Source organism: Medicago truncatula, chromosome 5, assembly GCF_003473485.1.
Source record: "Medicago truncatula cultivar Jemalong A17 chromosome 5, MtrunA17r5.0-ANR, whole genome shotgun sequence".
Classification (NCBI taxonomy): domain Eukaryota; kingdom Viridiplantae; phylum Streptophyta; class Magnoliopsida; order Fabales; family Fabaceae; genus Medicago; species Medicago truncatula.
The window spans coordinates 34647787-34662579 of record NC_053046.1 but is presented as its reverse complement, the minus strand read 5'-3'; the positions used below and the strand labels follow the sequence as shown (position 1 = coordinate 34662579).

At 34.5% G+C, this 14793-nt stretch overlaps 2 protein-coding genes and 1 long non-coding RNA gene across 3 annotated transcripts; 2 read left to right on the top strand and 1 right to left on the bottom strand.

Annotated features, from left to right (window-relative positions):
- Positions 1 to 737: 737 nt before the first annotated feature.
- Positions 738 to 2423, top strand: LOC112422163 (protein FAR1-RELATED SEQUENCE 5-like). Its single transcript, XM_024784966.1, has one exon. It carries the CDS (start codon positions 738 to 740, stop codon positions 2421 to 2423), a length of 1686 nt encoding a protein of 561 aa, XP_024640734.1.
- A 1398-nt stretch (positions 2424 to 3821) lies between these two features.
- On the bottom strand, positions 3822 to 4881 carry LOC11433658 (uncharacterized). Its single transcript, XR_003011944.2, has 2 exons — positions 4742 to 4881; positions 3822 to 4274 (listed from the first exon to the last, which is right to left on the bottom strand). It is a non-coding gene; the product is annotated as an uncharacterized lncRNA (long non-coding RNA).
- A 2443-nt stretch (positions 4882 to 7324) lies between these two features.
- LOC11433656 (ADP-ribosylation factor-like protein 8c) lies at positions 7325 to 11922 on the top strand. Its single transcript, XM_003616226.4, has 6 exons — positions 7325 to 7555; positions 7969 to 8050; positions 8144 to 8176; positions 8271 to 8392; positions 11212 to 11373; positions 11509 to 11922. The coding sequence occupies exons 1-6, from the start codon at positions 7518 to 7520 to the stop codon at positions 11624 to 11626; spliced, it is 555 nt and encodes a 184-aa protein (XP_003616274.1). The 5' UTR covers positions 7325 to 7517; the 3' UTR covers positions 11627 to 11922.
- Positions 11923 to 14793: the final 2871 nt, after the last annotated feature.

Genomic DNA, 14793 nt, shown 5'->3' with positions numbered 1-14793 from the left:
AAAAAAAATCTTAAACCCAAATCATTTTTGTTTTATTCCCACTTATTATCTCATTTCATTACTTCATTCTTCCATTTTTATCATGGGGTGAGATGGTTCCTTCATCATTTTCGTTTTCCCCCAATTTTAAATCACAAACCCTAAATTTTTGAATTGACTAAATAATGAAATTGATTCAGGTTTTATATAATGAATATGCTCAATATTAATTTTCTCAACTTAATTTCATGATTACAGACTTAGACATTGCTAATACTTAAATCTGATACCCTCCTTTGATTACAATTTTTCTCTTATATTTCTGTTATGTTTTTCTGTTGTGTTGAAATGTTTCTTTCTAATGACAAAGTATGTGAGGTACATTATGTGTGCTTATCTCGACGAAGTCCATGCTTACATTTTGAGTTATTTTGTGCAGATTTGGGGTGTCAATTGCCCCCACAATTGAACATTCATGGATAATCCAAATGCTTTTGTGGATAGTGGTAGTATTCATGATGAAGGCATAGAAGTTGACAACTTTAATGTTGAAAATGAAGATGCATGGTGGGAGCCTAAAACAGATATGTGTTTCTAAATCATTTTATAGAGAATATGCTTTGAGAAAGGGTTTTGATTGGAAGATTAGAACATCGAGAAAAGGAAAGGATGGGGAGGTATGCTACTTAATTCTTGCATGCACAAGAGATCGGGCTGAAGTGACGAAAAGTGTATGTACATTGAAGACACGTCCGACAATGGGAAAAAGTTGTCCTGCTAAGATTTGTATCAAGTTGAAAGCAGATGGATTGTGGTACATTAACAAATTTGAGCCTAATCATTCTCATCATACTAGCCCTACAAAGGCAAGGCTGTTCAAGGCTAACAAGAATATGGACTTGCATGTAAAGAGGACAATTCAAATCAATGATGATGCAGGTGTGAGGATCAACAAGACTTTTCAATCTCTTGTTAAAGATGCAGGCGGGCATGAAAATGTACCATTTAATGAAAGAGATGTGAGGAATTATGTTAACAAGGAACGACGTGCAATTGGAAAAGAAGGTGATGGCAAGGCCTTGATAAACTATTTTTGTCAAATGAGGGAACAAAATCCAAATTTCTTCTATGAAATAGATTTGGATGACGATTTTCATGTAAGGAATGTCTTTTGGGCTGATGCAAGAAGTAGGGCTGCTTATGAGTATTTTGGAGATGTTGTAACTTTCGACACAACATATTTGACTAACAAATATGATATGCCTTTTGCTGTTTTTGTTGGTGTGAATCACCATGGTCAATCAACATTACTTGGATGTGGGTTGCTATCAGGAGAAGACACAGAGTCGTTTGTATGGCTTTTTAATTCATGGCTTCGTTGTATGCTAGGAAAGCCCCCTGTTGCTATTGTGATTGACCAATGTAAGGCAATGCAAAATGCAATCGAGGAAGTGTTCCCTACAACTCGCCATAGGTGGTGTTTATGGCATATAATGAAAAAAATTGCCGAAAAACTCAGTGGGTATGGTGATTATAAAAGGATTAAGTTTGCAATGAAAGAAGTTGTTTATGATACGTTCACAATAGATGATTTTGAAGAGAAATGGTGTTCCTTCATCGAAAAATTTGAGCTTCAACAAAATCATTGGTTGAGTGGATTGTATAAAGAACGTCATAGATGGGTACCAACCTTGTTAAGAAAATATTTTTGGGCCGGTATGTCAACAACTCAACGAAGTGAGAGTATACACGCTTTCTTTGATGGTTATATCAATTCAACGACAAGTCTAAATCAATTTATGAAACAATATGATAATGCTCTCCGAAGTCGAGCAGAAAAAGAATTTGAAGCAGATTTTAATTCGATGAATACCACAATTTCTTGCGGGTCAAACTCGTCAATTGAAAAGCAATTCCAAGGTGAGTATACTCATGCTAAATTTAAGGAGGTTCAAGCTGAATTTAGATCTAAAATGAATTGTGCTTATTCATTGAACACCGTGGAGGGTTGTTTTGCCACATATCATGTGTTGGAGGATGTGTTAGTTGGGGATAGAACAAAAGAACATGTATTTAAAGTTGTGTTTAATCGAGAAAACCATGATCTCAATTGTGAATGCTCATTGTTTGAATTTAGAGGTATTTTGTGTCGACATGTGTTATGTGTGTGTGCTCAAGAGAGGGTTAAAAATGTACCAGAGAAGTATGTTGTAGCTAGATGGAATAAAAATATTAAAAGGAAGCATACATATATCAAGAGCAGTTATTGTGTGACACAATTGAAGCCACAAATGGACAGGTTTGACAAGTTATGCAAGCATTTCTACGAGGTTGCTGAAGTAGCGGCAGAGTTTGAAGACACATCTAAGGACCTCCATGAAATTTTACATCATTTTACTTCTGATTTACCCACCAGGAATGCTACAACTGAAAATGTTAAATGACTCAAATCCAAACAATGGTACTGAAATTCACAGTCCATTGCGGGTTAAACGTAAAGGCCGCCCTCCATCAAAAAGAAAAATGTCTGCAATCGAAAAAGCTATTAAGAAGCCAAGTAAACTAACCAAACAGAGTGATGACAGAGGAACTAATGTATGTTTTATTTTATTTACAAGTTTTGTAATCACCTTGTATATATGGATATTCCATCTTAATTTCCTGTTTGTCCAAATTTGCAGGACAACAATTCTCAAAGAGTGACAAATCAGTTTGACAGCAACATCTACATTGAACCATATGTTGATGTTGTAAGTGGTGGAAATTTGCTAGATGCAAGTACAATGGTAGTTAACTAGTATGGACAACTCTAATATTTTTTGGACAAAAGCTAATGCACTCATTGCTAAGAAGATGAAGTGGCCTTTTGTGTGTATATAACAAGACTTATATAACAATGATATTGTGTTTTTTGGTGGTCAGATCATGGGGACAAAGGTCTATACATAGTCATGAATTTCAGTTTTTTTTTTTTTTTTTTTGGGAAAACATGTTTAAAACATGTTTGTAAAGTCAACATTAGGTACAATGTTAGTTAACTTATGTAATTTAAGTTTTATTTTGTGATGTACTTAATCAACCATGGAAATGGTGTTGTAGTAATGGACAAATTAGTGAATATAATGCAGCAATGTTATTTTGCAAGTTCATGTCAAAACTCTTAAATTCCATACAACTTATCAATGAAATATTATGGGTGTGCGCTTCTTATGTGTCTTATATCATTATAAGGTGAAAAATAGTCTTATGTTTTTCTTGTTAGATAGGAAGGACTTGTCTTGTTAGATAGGAAGGAATTGTCTTGTATTTTTCTTGCCTAGCTTCCTGTTGGTACTGTTGCAGGTTTAGGTGCAGCTTGTTTTATCTGTTTTAGTTGTTTGTGTTTCGGATGGGCAATTTGTTTGGGTGCTCGTATGCACGCCAGTTTTCTGCTATTAGCAGGTGGCCTTGTACTTTGCTGTTTCGGTTTGTATCAGGGGGGAGGTGTTTGAGTGTTTTGTTTTGTTTGTTTGGTTTTCATCTATATGCGGAACCTTTTGTAGTCCTTTCTTGTGGGAGTTTGTTTGCTTCTTGCGACATCTTAGCCTAATAAATTTGCCGTTTTAAAAAAAAAGTGAAAAAATAGTCACAACTTAATATTTGAGAATAGAAAAAAGATGTGTTTAATCTTTTTGTTAAATATCATGTATTCACTTCAAAGATTTGGTTAATCTGCAAGTTTCCGCAGCCGCCTTGTTAACAGTACCAGCGGCCTTGTTAAATTACAGTTTATCATAAAGATACTACAAGACTAAAATTGAACCTGTCATAAATACTTGGCACTTAATAAATTTCAAAAGCAATCATTACCATTATCATAATACAATACATTTCTATTATGATACAAATACTATGATTTCAATCTTACATAATTGTTTTAAACAATCACAAAATAGTCAACAAGTGTAACAAATAAACCGTTCAATTTTTCCCTAAAACCTAAGTACATAAGTAACAAAAAATCACCATAGCAGCAACAAAAGAATGATACTCCAATTCCTTTCTTCTCAACATACAAATTGACATTTAACTTCTCAAATTTCTTATTGCTCATTTCCTTCATTATGTCGGAACATTTACAAGCTTGTTGAATTGGTGTTGTTTCGGATAATCCAATCCATGTAAAGAAGACAGCAGTGGTCAACAATCCATGTGAAACGGACGCGCACACAGTAGTAAAGCAAAGCCGCAACAGCCCAACATTGCAGCAGCCAACTCGCACAATGCTGGGCAGAAAACTGAGCATAAAATGTCCACTGCAAAAGCACAGCAAATGCAGCTCATAAAACTCTCAAAAGCTGAAAAAAATTCTATCTAAACAATACCACACAACACTAACAACAATATCACAACCAAAACAACTAACCACCCTTTCTTTTCAATTGTGTCTAATTGAAATTAGAAGAGTTTCTAGACATTTTTTTCACTGCAAAAGGCAAACACAGTCATGAAACAAATCAACACAATGTTCATAGCTTCACACATAAAACTTTAGCTATGAAGAAAAAAAACCCAAATAAACTTTCAAACATGTTTAATGACAAACCAAATATAGTTTCAAAGGGAAATTAAATAGTTTACCTTTTTCTTTTTAATACCCATAGCCATCAAAAGAAAAACTAAAGAACACATTGAACACCACAATTTCAGATCAAATTAAAATTGAATGTAAAAGGAACCGGATATGAGATTGTCATACATGATGAAGGAGATGGAGATTTACCTATATCAATTTGCTTCGGTCAATGGTGAAAAATCAGAGGAGAACTTGCCGATTGGAGGTGATGTGAGAGAAGAGAGAAGAGGTTCGTAGGGAGAGGGAACGCACCACAATGAGCAGGGAAAGAAGAAGATAAAATGGATTTTCCAAAACTGTCCTTGGTTTAATGTTGAAATTTTGAAATTACCCATCCTTGTAAATATGGTGTCGTATATTTGTCTATGGTTTTGTGTCCGAGTATCATTTCTGATAACCAAAAGGGTCTTTGACATAGATTGATATGATATAACCAAGCTCATTACAATGTCGTCTTTGTCGTACTCTACATCCGCCACCGCTCCACACCTTTCATGTCTCTTTTAACGCAACATCAATTAGTTATGCTACCTTTTGATGATAAATTTATCATACATCATAGTAGTAGACTAGTAGTATTAAATATCAAACCATCCACCAACCTACCAACTCATGTCTACTTTTTTTTTTTTTTTATAAACAACACACGCATGCACGCACTTGCGCGCACGCACGCACATATCATGTGTGGTAAAAATCATTTTAGTAAGCTCTTTATGAACACCACCTATTGTTTCTGGTTTGAGGGATTCCAACTCGATAGAAGAGAGTTGAAGATCTTGGCAGAGATTGAAATTGATTCTTAAAGAAACGCAATTGCTCCTCACGACTACCACCACCACCTGTTGTTTTCGTCGTCTTCTTATTATTATTCCCTCTGTCAGATCCCTATGGAGTAAGTTATCTATATCATTTAACTATTTTAGTTGTATTTAAGCTTGGACTGAGAATCACTCAATTATTTCAACAATTATCTTCTCTCTAAAACCCTAAAACTTACTCTTAAATATTCATAACAATCGTTTCTAGAATCCATTTTTACCCTTGTTTGAGTATGATTGAGCTTAATTTTTGTTTGGTACAGGGACCTCCCACCTTATGATTCTGGATCTCCGAGATCCTCTCCTTCCCTTCCACCCGTTGTCGTGCTGAGGCACCACTACTATCACTTTCCAATGGGCATGGATGACTTCAATGGGTATGATTGTTTTTACTAGCTTTCTCTTCTTCTCAATTTTGTTGGTAAATCATTCGACTCAGTACTGTTTACTGAACCTCGTCTCTTGTTTGATGCAGGGAGCACCCTCCAAGATCCTCTCCCTCCCTGCCGCCCGTTGTACCGAAGCACCACTCCCATTTCTTTCCGCGGGGCACACACCATGACCACCACCAGGGAGTTGTTTTCCCCATCATTTTTGCAGTTATAGGTGCGATTGGATTTTTGATGTTTCTCTTTTGGGCAGTCCAAAAAGTCATCAAAAGTCTATTCCCCCCCACAACTGCTCCTACCCCACCACCTCCTCCTCTGCCCCCCATCGAAATTGAGCTTCAGCGAATTGAGGCTCAGCTGGGCCATAATGTAAGATGGTCGAAATCTTTCAACTTTTTATTTTTTATTTTGCTTATAAATTATTAATTTCTTTATTTTTTTATTTTATTTTGCCGTTTCCACATATTTTTCCAGCCCGGTGATGGAAGATATCTTGTGGAATTTTTTTAGTTTCTTATTCTTGTCTGTCATTTCCTTTTAGTCATTGTATTTCTACACACCCCTTTGATCTTGTATCGTACGTTTGGACATATGATGTCCTCTAAAATCTGTTTATAATAAAGGGTTTCAATATTTTTTAACTATTATAGATGATCATACTAGAAATGCATGGACTTTTCTTATGCTATTTAATCTGAAACTAGATTCCTTATTCATAATTTAATAACATATGCTTCTACTCAATTTTCATGCAAAAGTAAAACCATTCGTAGTGGTAATGGATCTGAGTTTAATATGCCATCATTTTACTCTTATGTGTACTTTACATCAAACATCTTGTGTGGAAACATTACAACAAAACTCAATAGTTGAAAGAAACCATAGACATTTATTAAATGCACACTAGAGCATCTATGCTTTCATTGGAGTTGTCCTTGACATACTCACTTCTCTTGAGGTTGTTGACTTGATCCGTGGGAAGAAACCATGTTACATTGAGAAAATTGACATCTTTTGGTGTTAATGCTTTGGAAAGTATAATAAACTTCAGATTGATCTATCTCTTTTTTTTTTAAATGGGTCGACAAATTTTGAAATATTCATTCCAATCTGCTTAGTTTTTTGGTAATGGTCAGAATTCGAACCTTGAACCTTACGTATATTATACATTGTTCAAACAAACTGAGCTATGCTCACAATTTTGTCATCTTATCTTATGATATAGTTTTATTAGAGGGTGACTTTTTAATTTACTTGATTTATATCAAACATATCAATAAGATAATTAATTATTTAACATACAAACAAGAAAGTTATTTTCCCTAAAAAAAAAAGTTATTTAATAAGATAAGAGATAAAATTATAAATAAAAAAAAGTTATTTAATAGGATAAGAGATAAACTATAGATTCTCTACACACACAAAAAAAAGTTGAAATTAAGATAAAATAAAATTAGGTTACTTTACTTTGTTTCTAGTTACAGGAAAGGAGGTGAATTGAGCGGTATATATAAAGAGGACAAGAATTGGAAAGGGGGGAATAGCAAGGCACAAAACAAGAGACAGACAAAAAACACCTACGTTCTGTGTTTTTATTCTGCCGTATCGTATCGACATTGTAAACAAAACATCTCTTCCTTCCTTAACATTCCATAAACCATTCATTGATCGCTAAAGTTTCCTTCTTTCTTCCTATTCATTCATTCTCAACAAATGGGTCTCTGGGATTCTCTTCTCAATTGGCTCCGCAGGTAAAACCCACTTTCCTTTCATACTTTTATTTTCTTTGTTATAAAGTTTCAATTTTTATGTTTCTGTATTCTAATTTCATTCCAATATGATTGTTTACAAAGTTTAAATATTTATTGATTGATTGAGATTCATAAATCCTAGATGTTAAACCTCTAAATTATTATTAGAGTAAAGATCCAATTTGGCCACTCACAATTTTCTCGCAGCCCAATCAAGTCTCTTACCAAAGTTAGTCCCTATTAATTTGAAAATGTCAGGGAGGTACTAGTTTGGTATTAGTTTCTGCCGGGATTTTAAATTGATCCAGGAGAAAATTGTTAGGGACTAAATTGGGTTTTGGCTCAAATTATTATGTGATTTTGTATGGATTTGTGAACTGAATGAATGATTATGAATTTGTGTTTTTTGGCAGCTTATTTTTTAAACAAGAGATGGAGCTTTCTCTCGTAGGTCTTCAGAATGCTGGAAAAACTTCTCTTGTCAATTCAATTGCTGTGAGTTAACTCATTATTACTGGTTTTGTTGCTTGTTCTCGTGGATATGGTTTCATAGTTTGGTCATTGATTTTTGTTTGTTTTGTTTGACAGACAGGAGGGTACAGCGAGGATATGATTCCAACTGTAAGTATCTTTACTTTTTTTGTTAAATTTGAATTCAGAATTTAAGGATTGTGCACGTGCTAATTGAAATGTGAATTTTGCTATTGAACTTTAGGTTGGGTTCAATATGCGAAAAGTGACTAAGGGAAATGTCACGATAAAGCTTTGGGATCTTGGTGGACAACGGAGGTTTCGAACAATGTGGGAGCGCTACTGTCGTGGTGTCTCTGCTATTGTGTATTGTCTCTTTTCATGTTCTCTCTTACTTACATATGTATACATTGATAGACATGCATATCTTCCTTTGTCATTTTTTTTAAGTTTGTGTTGGATTACAAATTGTATATAGTTAATGTTTTTTTTTATTGTTTATGTTTCTGTTAGAGCCCAAAGTTAGGTCCTGGACCATGCAGAAAACAAGCCTAAAATGTGGCTTGTGTACTCTAGGAGAAATAAGAAAATGCTAAGGTTAAATTAGTAATATAGAATATAAATGTTAGGACAGTTATGTAGTACTAGTTGTTTTATGTGCAGTAGGGAAGATATATGATAAGAAAAGTACACAGCAATGATTGAATTAATATGGTGTTGTTATAAGGAGGACTTGTGTAAGTTTTTGGTTTGCATTCTCTTTTTCTTTTGTGTGAGCGTGATAATTGTTTTCTCATAGGAGAGTCTCGGCCTTAAGGCTAATAGGGAAGTTCATCTACCATATCCGTGGGTTGGTATACTCTTTGTGGAGTTCAATAAAGTTTATTATAAACCCTATAGTTGGTCCGACTTTTGTGATCCAATCCAAGAGGGGAGGGTTGTGAATTAGAGAAATTATAGATGATTATTAGGTTCCCACATCGACTTGAAATATAGCCAATTTACTTAGTAGCCCTTTTAAGCCTTGGCCAATCTTCACCCCGTGAGGTAGTTTATGGGATTAAGCTAAGCCTAGCCCATACTCCAATATGGTATCGCAACCTATTCTAGATCTAAAATTGGATCACTTGTATTTGTCGACGCTCCATATGTCCAATACTAGATGTGAGGGGGTGGTATTGAGATGACACATCGACTAGAAATATAACTAATGTGACTGAACTAGCTTTTGGGGTTAAGTTAAGCCTAGTCCAAATTCTAAGAATGACAAAGTAGGGTTGATCTGTTGAAAGAATTCAAGAGGGCAAACATGGAGTGCATATGTGTCACAATACTGAGGATTGCAGGGTTGAATCTGCTTCAGTTAGAGATTCATCCTTTGTTGATAGGTCTCATCAACCAATATCAAGAAAATTACAAGGTGGGTATTGGGATGAGTATAAAATGTTAATTAAAAATGTAGACTTTCCTATGTTTGACAGAACAGTTAGTCCAAAAAACTCTTTTGACGGAACAAGGCATAGCATGGATCACTAGGAATGAAATTTATTTTCAAGTTTTAAACACAACTGAAGAAGTCGAGGTGAGAATTAGCTGGCCATATATGAAGGGAGGAACTACTCATTGGTTTGATCTTCTCAAAGGGACTGAAGAAAAACTGACTTGGGATAAGTTGAAGTAGACTCTTATAAAACAGTATGGGGGTGGGTGCATGCAAATCCCTTTGAAGAATTGTTAGCTTTTCGACTGTTCGGCACTATTGAGCAATATAGAGGCTTTTGTGTTGATTTCCTCCAAGGTACCAAAACTACCTTAACAACAATACATGAGCTATCTCATGAGTGGTCTTCCGCCATCTTTACAATGAAAGGTTCACACTCTGCAGCCTCAAAATAGAGTGCAGTTGATTAGAATGGCTAAAGATGTGGAGGAGGATTTATTGGGTGATGAAGGAATTCAAAGGAAAACTGTCAAGAGATGGTTATTGGGAAACAGTGGTGGTGGAGGCAGCCTGTTAAGTTTTCGGCCTAACCTAAGGTTCAGTAAATCCCAAAATGATTTCGGTTAGTCAATATAATTGGGTCAAAACATGGGTAGGTACCGTAGATTCAAGTTTTGGCAAGACACGTGATCATACAAATTGAGGAGCAATTAGTGTGGCTTCCAATAAGGTAACTTTATCTTTATTGGCAACAAGGAAATGAGAAGGGGGCAGACACAGATTTTCTCAATTACACATGAATCGTTAGAAACTTAGAACGTAGAGCTAAAGGGTTGTGATTCAAGTTTGGTGAAAAATTCCATTCACAGCACCAATATATAGACAAACTGTTGATGTTGTTAGTGTTGGAGGAGAATGAATGTTGATAGAGAGTGAACATAGAAGTCGAAAATGTCTCTATCATCATTCATTTAAAGTTTCACTTTTCAATGAATGAGGAAGAGGTGATTGTGTGTATTCCTCATTCTTTCAAACATTAGGGACAGAAATCCTGATACTCTTTTTTTCTTCTTCTTTGAACGGGTAAATATTTTCTTTAAAAACCAAATCAAGCACAAGATGAACCCGAAAATGGAGCGAAGTTACAGAACAATAGAACAAAACACCCAGCCAAAGGCTCACGTCAAGAGTCACTATTAAAAGCTATTTGACCACTTCCGCTAGTTTCAAGAATTTGGGTACCCCGGGTCGTAATAGCTTGGATCGAACCACTTCCTGATACTTGTTTTTATAACCACTGTTTTTTATTATCAAGATGTAGATTGGCCGTGGATGCTGATAGAAACTGGTTCAAACATAGAAAATATAAAGGAAATAACCGACTTTTAGTGAAGAATTTTGGTTACTGTGGCTAGACTTTAGACTACCATTGGAAATCTAGTTTACAGAATTATAAGAGTCTTGGTCTTTTCCTCCCATAAGGCCATAACCATTGAATAACTATCCCATCACCCATTTCTCCTTTCCTTTCTCTGTTTATTTATAAAAATAAACAGCATAACTTACATAATAAAAACATAACGGCCAATTGATTTCTGTACTCTCCTCTTATATTGTTCTCTGATAAGAAGTCTTACACATGCTTCATATTGTGGTGTGTATTTTTGTTCTTTCGAGTAATTAGGAGTTGCATTTCTTGGTGTATATACAGTTCTGTTTGCTTTAATCATGGATGCAATTGCAGGTATGTTGTAGATGCTGCTGATAGAGACAGTGTTCCAATAACTCGAAGCGAATTAAATGAACTCCTGACAAAACCTTCCTTGAATGGGATTCCATTGCTTGTTCTTGGAAACAAAATTGACAAGTCGGAAGCTCTTTCCAAGCAAGCATTGGTAGATCAACTGTAAGTTCATATAATAATTTCATCCAAAAATCATCATTATTATTGTTTTTATTGTTGTGTGTATTTATTGAAATATTTCTTAATGCTTTGTGTAACTAATTAAACCTTTGATTTTTCGACTTTGGTTGATTTCAGAGGACTTGAGTCAATTAAAGACAGAGAGGTCTGTTGCTACATGATTTCATGCAAGGATTCTGTAAACATAGATGTCGTCATCGACTGGCTTATCAAACACTCGAAAACTGCAAACTGATTGTGTTGATGAGAAATTCCTTCCCGGTGTAATGCATAGACCTTAATTTTAGTTGCGGGTCAAGTATGTGTATGTGTACAGCAACCAAACTTGGTCAAATCTTTCATGCGATGTTCTTGAGTAAACTGATTACTTCATATTGTCCCAAGTTTTGGATGGTTTATGTTTATAATTAGATTCAAGTCTCTAGCAACTTCATTTGTTTAAAAATATTTGGTATCATTGTGATTTAAATGTGGAAGAAAGATCAATATTGAGGCTTGCTTCACAAATAAAATGTATTCACCATTTGAAAATGTGCTAACACTTTAAACAAATTGCTTCCTTGACTTGGAATCTTGAAAGGAAATAGTTTTATTATTTCAATCCCACACTCTTGTAGGACTCTAGGCATTGTAAATTCATGGAAGAGAAAGGCAACCATTGTTAAATTATAATGATAAATGCTTATATTTACGAACATATTTAGGACAAAAGTCACTCGAAGCATGTGATTCATTATTTTCACGCCCACCCATGTTTTTTGTCCAATACGAAGATAATTATATGTCCGCTCAATGAAAAATCAACATGTTAGCCTTCTAATCGGTGTATGCGCGCGCGATCATGTATGTGTATTGTTTATCTAGATTTTATGACTGGTGGATTGCATTATGGCTGTGTTTGCAACACTTGCTGTTAGGAGAACATGATAATTTACCAGTTAATAAGAACATCATAAATGGCAATTTGATTACTGGAATTGAATGGATTTGTCTTTGAAAAATAGAATCTCACACAAATAACACTAAATGTAATGTACAACTGAACCAGATCATATCATAAAATGTTAATATTTCATTGCCCAGAGTTAAGATAATAGAAAATGCCTTGCATTCTGCTTAACTTCTCTAAGCTCTGCGTGTTAAAACTCTGAATTCATATCAGTGTGTCCTTTTCAACCAAATTCTTATTAGGGTGATGTGTGGTGGTGATCAAATGTCTATGTTGACAAATTATGGAATAGTTAAAAAGAACTGTATAACCAGCAGCTTGATTCTTTTGTGATGTTGTGGTGTTAGAATTAGTCTCTTTGGATAAATAGTTTAATTAAGCGCTTATAATGTAAATGCTTATATATAAGTGTTTACGCATAGATTGGTATCATATAAACTATTATATGGAGAGTTTATGGACAACAGGTCATAAGTTGTTTGTTGTTTCCATAAGCTCTTCAAAGAGTCTCACAAATGCATATACGTCAGAGGATAAACTTAATGTCATCCAAACATGTCATTGATGTGTTGGGATCAATTAATGGGAGTAATGACTTGTTAGTTGTTACACATGCTTTTCATCAGAATGAACTTATATCTGTTGTACTTTTCTTATTAATGGCTGTAATTAAACCCTTAAAGTTATACTATAGTTTATTATTGATCAAGCTCAAGCTCAAGCTCAAAATAATTTGGTAGTGGTCCACATGCAGGACTCTATGGATTATCCATTTGGTTCAAGAACTAACTGGTAAGGCAACTATCACGACCTTGTGGTCCCTTTCGAATTTGTGACACAACGTGCTTCATATTTCAAAGCTTAGTATATATCCAACAAATATTTCATTTTCAATTGAAGTTTTGGTAGATGGTCATGCTATCAACTAAAATATTTACTGTATTTATTAATAATCATCAAAATGTAATTTATTTTACTTTAATAATGTTTGGTAAACATTTAGTGATGTCAACCTAATTGGGAATAGAACAGGAAGAAAAATGTTTTTGCTTATTGGCCTATATAAAATATAGAATAAAGCAAGATATATAAAAACCAAAAAGGGTGCATTTTAGTTTGATTAATTTTTTTTATAGAATCAAGGAAAAGATAACAGAACATAACTGTACTATCTATTCCCATTTTGTCTGTGTTAGGGATGGCAATGGGTACCCAATGGGCAGGGTACTATAGTACCCATCCCCATATCCGCGTTTGTAAAAAATATTCGTACCCGGGCCCGTACCCTCGTGGGCAACAACTTTCGTGCCCTTCCCCATACCCTATGGGCACCTAAGTGTCCATACCCGCACCCATTATCTGCAATTTAACTCTGAAAAGACAATAAAAAAGCACCACAACTGAAATACAATTATGATCCAGAAAATTTCAAATCAACTCATAAAATGGTATGAATAGTAGTATTTAACCAAATAAAAAAAGTATGAATCGTAGTATTTAGCGGTGCCCATCAGGCCTGAGTCCAATTGACATCCCTTTAGAAATATGAGATTCAAGAAATAGTTACCCGGAAGCATAAGAGATGGATAACAAAAAGCAACGAAAGGCAGGCAGGCGGCAGAGATTCAACGCAACGAAATGCTAGGTTTAGGTTACTGTAATAAGCAATTTTTAGATTTAGGTCTAAGCTTAAATAGTTAGGTAAATTAATTATTAATTAATATATAAATTATTTATTATATATATAAAAAAAAACATATATGCGGGTTGTGGGGCTGGGTAGTATAGTGCCCGTACCCGTGCCCGCATCCTTTTAAGTTTGCGGGTAATTACCCGAACCCATGCCCATATCCATGAAAGCGGGATTTTACGCTATCTATTGCGGGTATTTTTTTGTGGGTGTCCATCGAACCTGGATCTAATTGCCATCCCTAGTCTGTGTCAAATGCAACCATTTGCTTTCTACTTTTGAAGATTTTGTTTAGTGATTTTTTTTTTTTTTGAGGGATAGTGAAAAAAAATTATTTGCTTAGTTTTGTTTCTCTATAAATAACTCTTTCAGAAACAAAATATACACATCCTCTTTATTTAAGCATATCCTCTCGTTATATTTTTTAACGGAAGAAATTTAGGGTGATAAGATGGTGTCACATTTTAAGGTAGGAAAGACTTTCAAGCTCAAGAACACTTACAAATATACTTACGTTTACCTCTTTTCAAATACACTAACAAGGCTAGAAACCGAGACATCTTAGATTCAAGACTTATCTTTTTACCATTAGATCAAACCTTGAAATTTCCCATTATTCTATTATTATTATTATTATTATTATTATTATTATTATTATTATTATTATTATTATTATTAAAATACAACTAGAATTATAGACACTAGTAGTATTTTTTATAATACTACTAACTAATCCCTTGAAAAATATTGGTTGAAATATTTA

Excerpts from the sequence above, each read along its gene's own strand:
- LOC112422163 (XM_024784966.1), top strand. The coding sequence starts at position 738 with ATGGGAAAAAGTTGTCCTGCTAAGATTTGTATCAAGTTGAAAGCAGAT.
- LOC11433656 (XM_003616226.4), top strand. The coding sequence starts at position 7,518 with ATGGGTCTCTGGGATTCTCTTCTCAATTGGCTCCGCAG. Across the intron at positions 7,556-7,968 it reads CTTCTCAATTGGCTCCGCAG|CTTATTTTTTAAACAAGAGA; the intron begins GTAAAACCCACT and ends GTTTTTTGGCAG. Across the intron at positions 8,393-11,211 it reads CGTGGTGTCTCTGCTATTGT|GTATGTTGTAGATGCTGCTG; the intron begins GTATTGTCTCTT and ends ATGCAATTGCAG.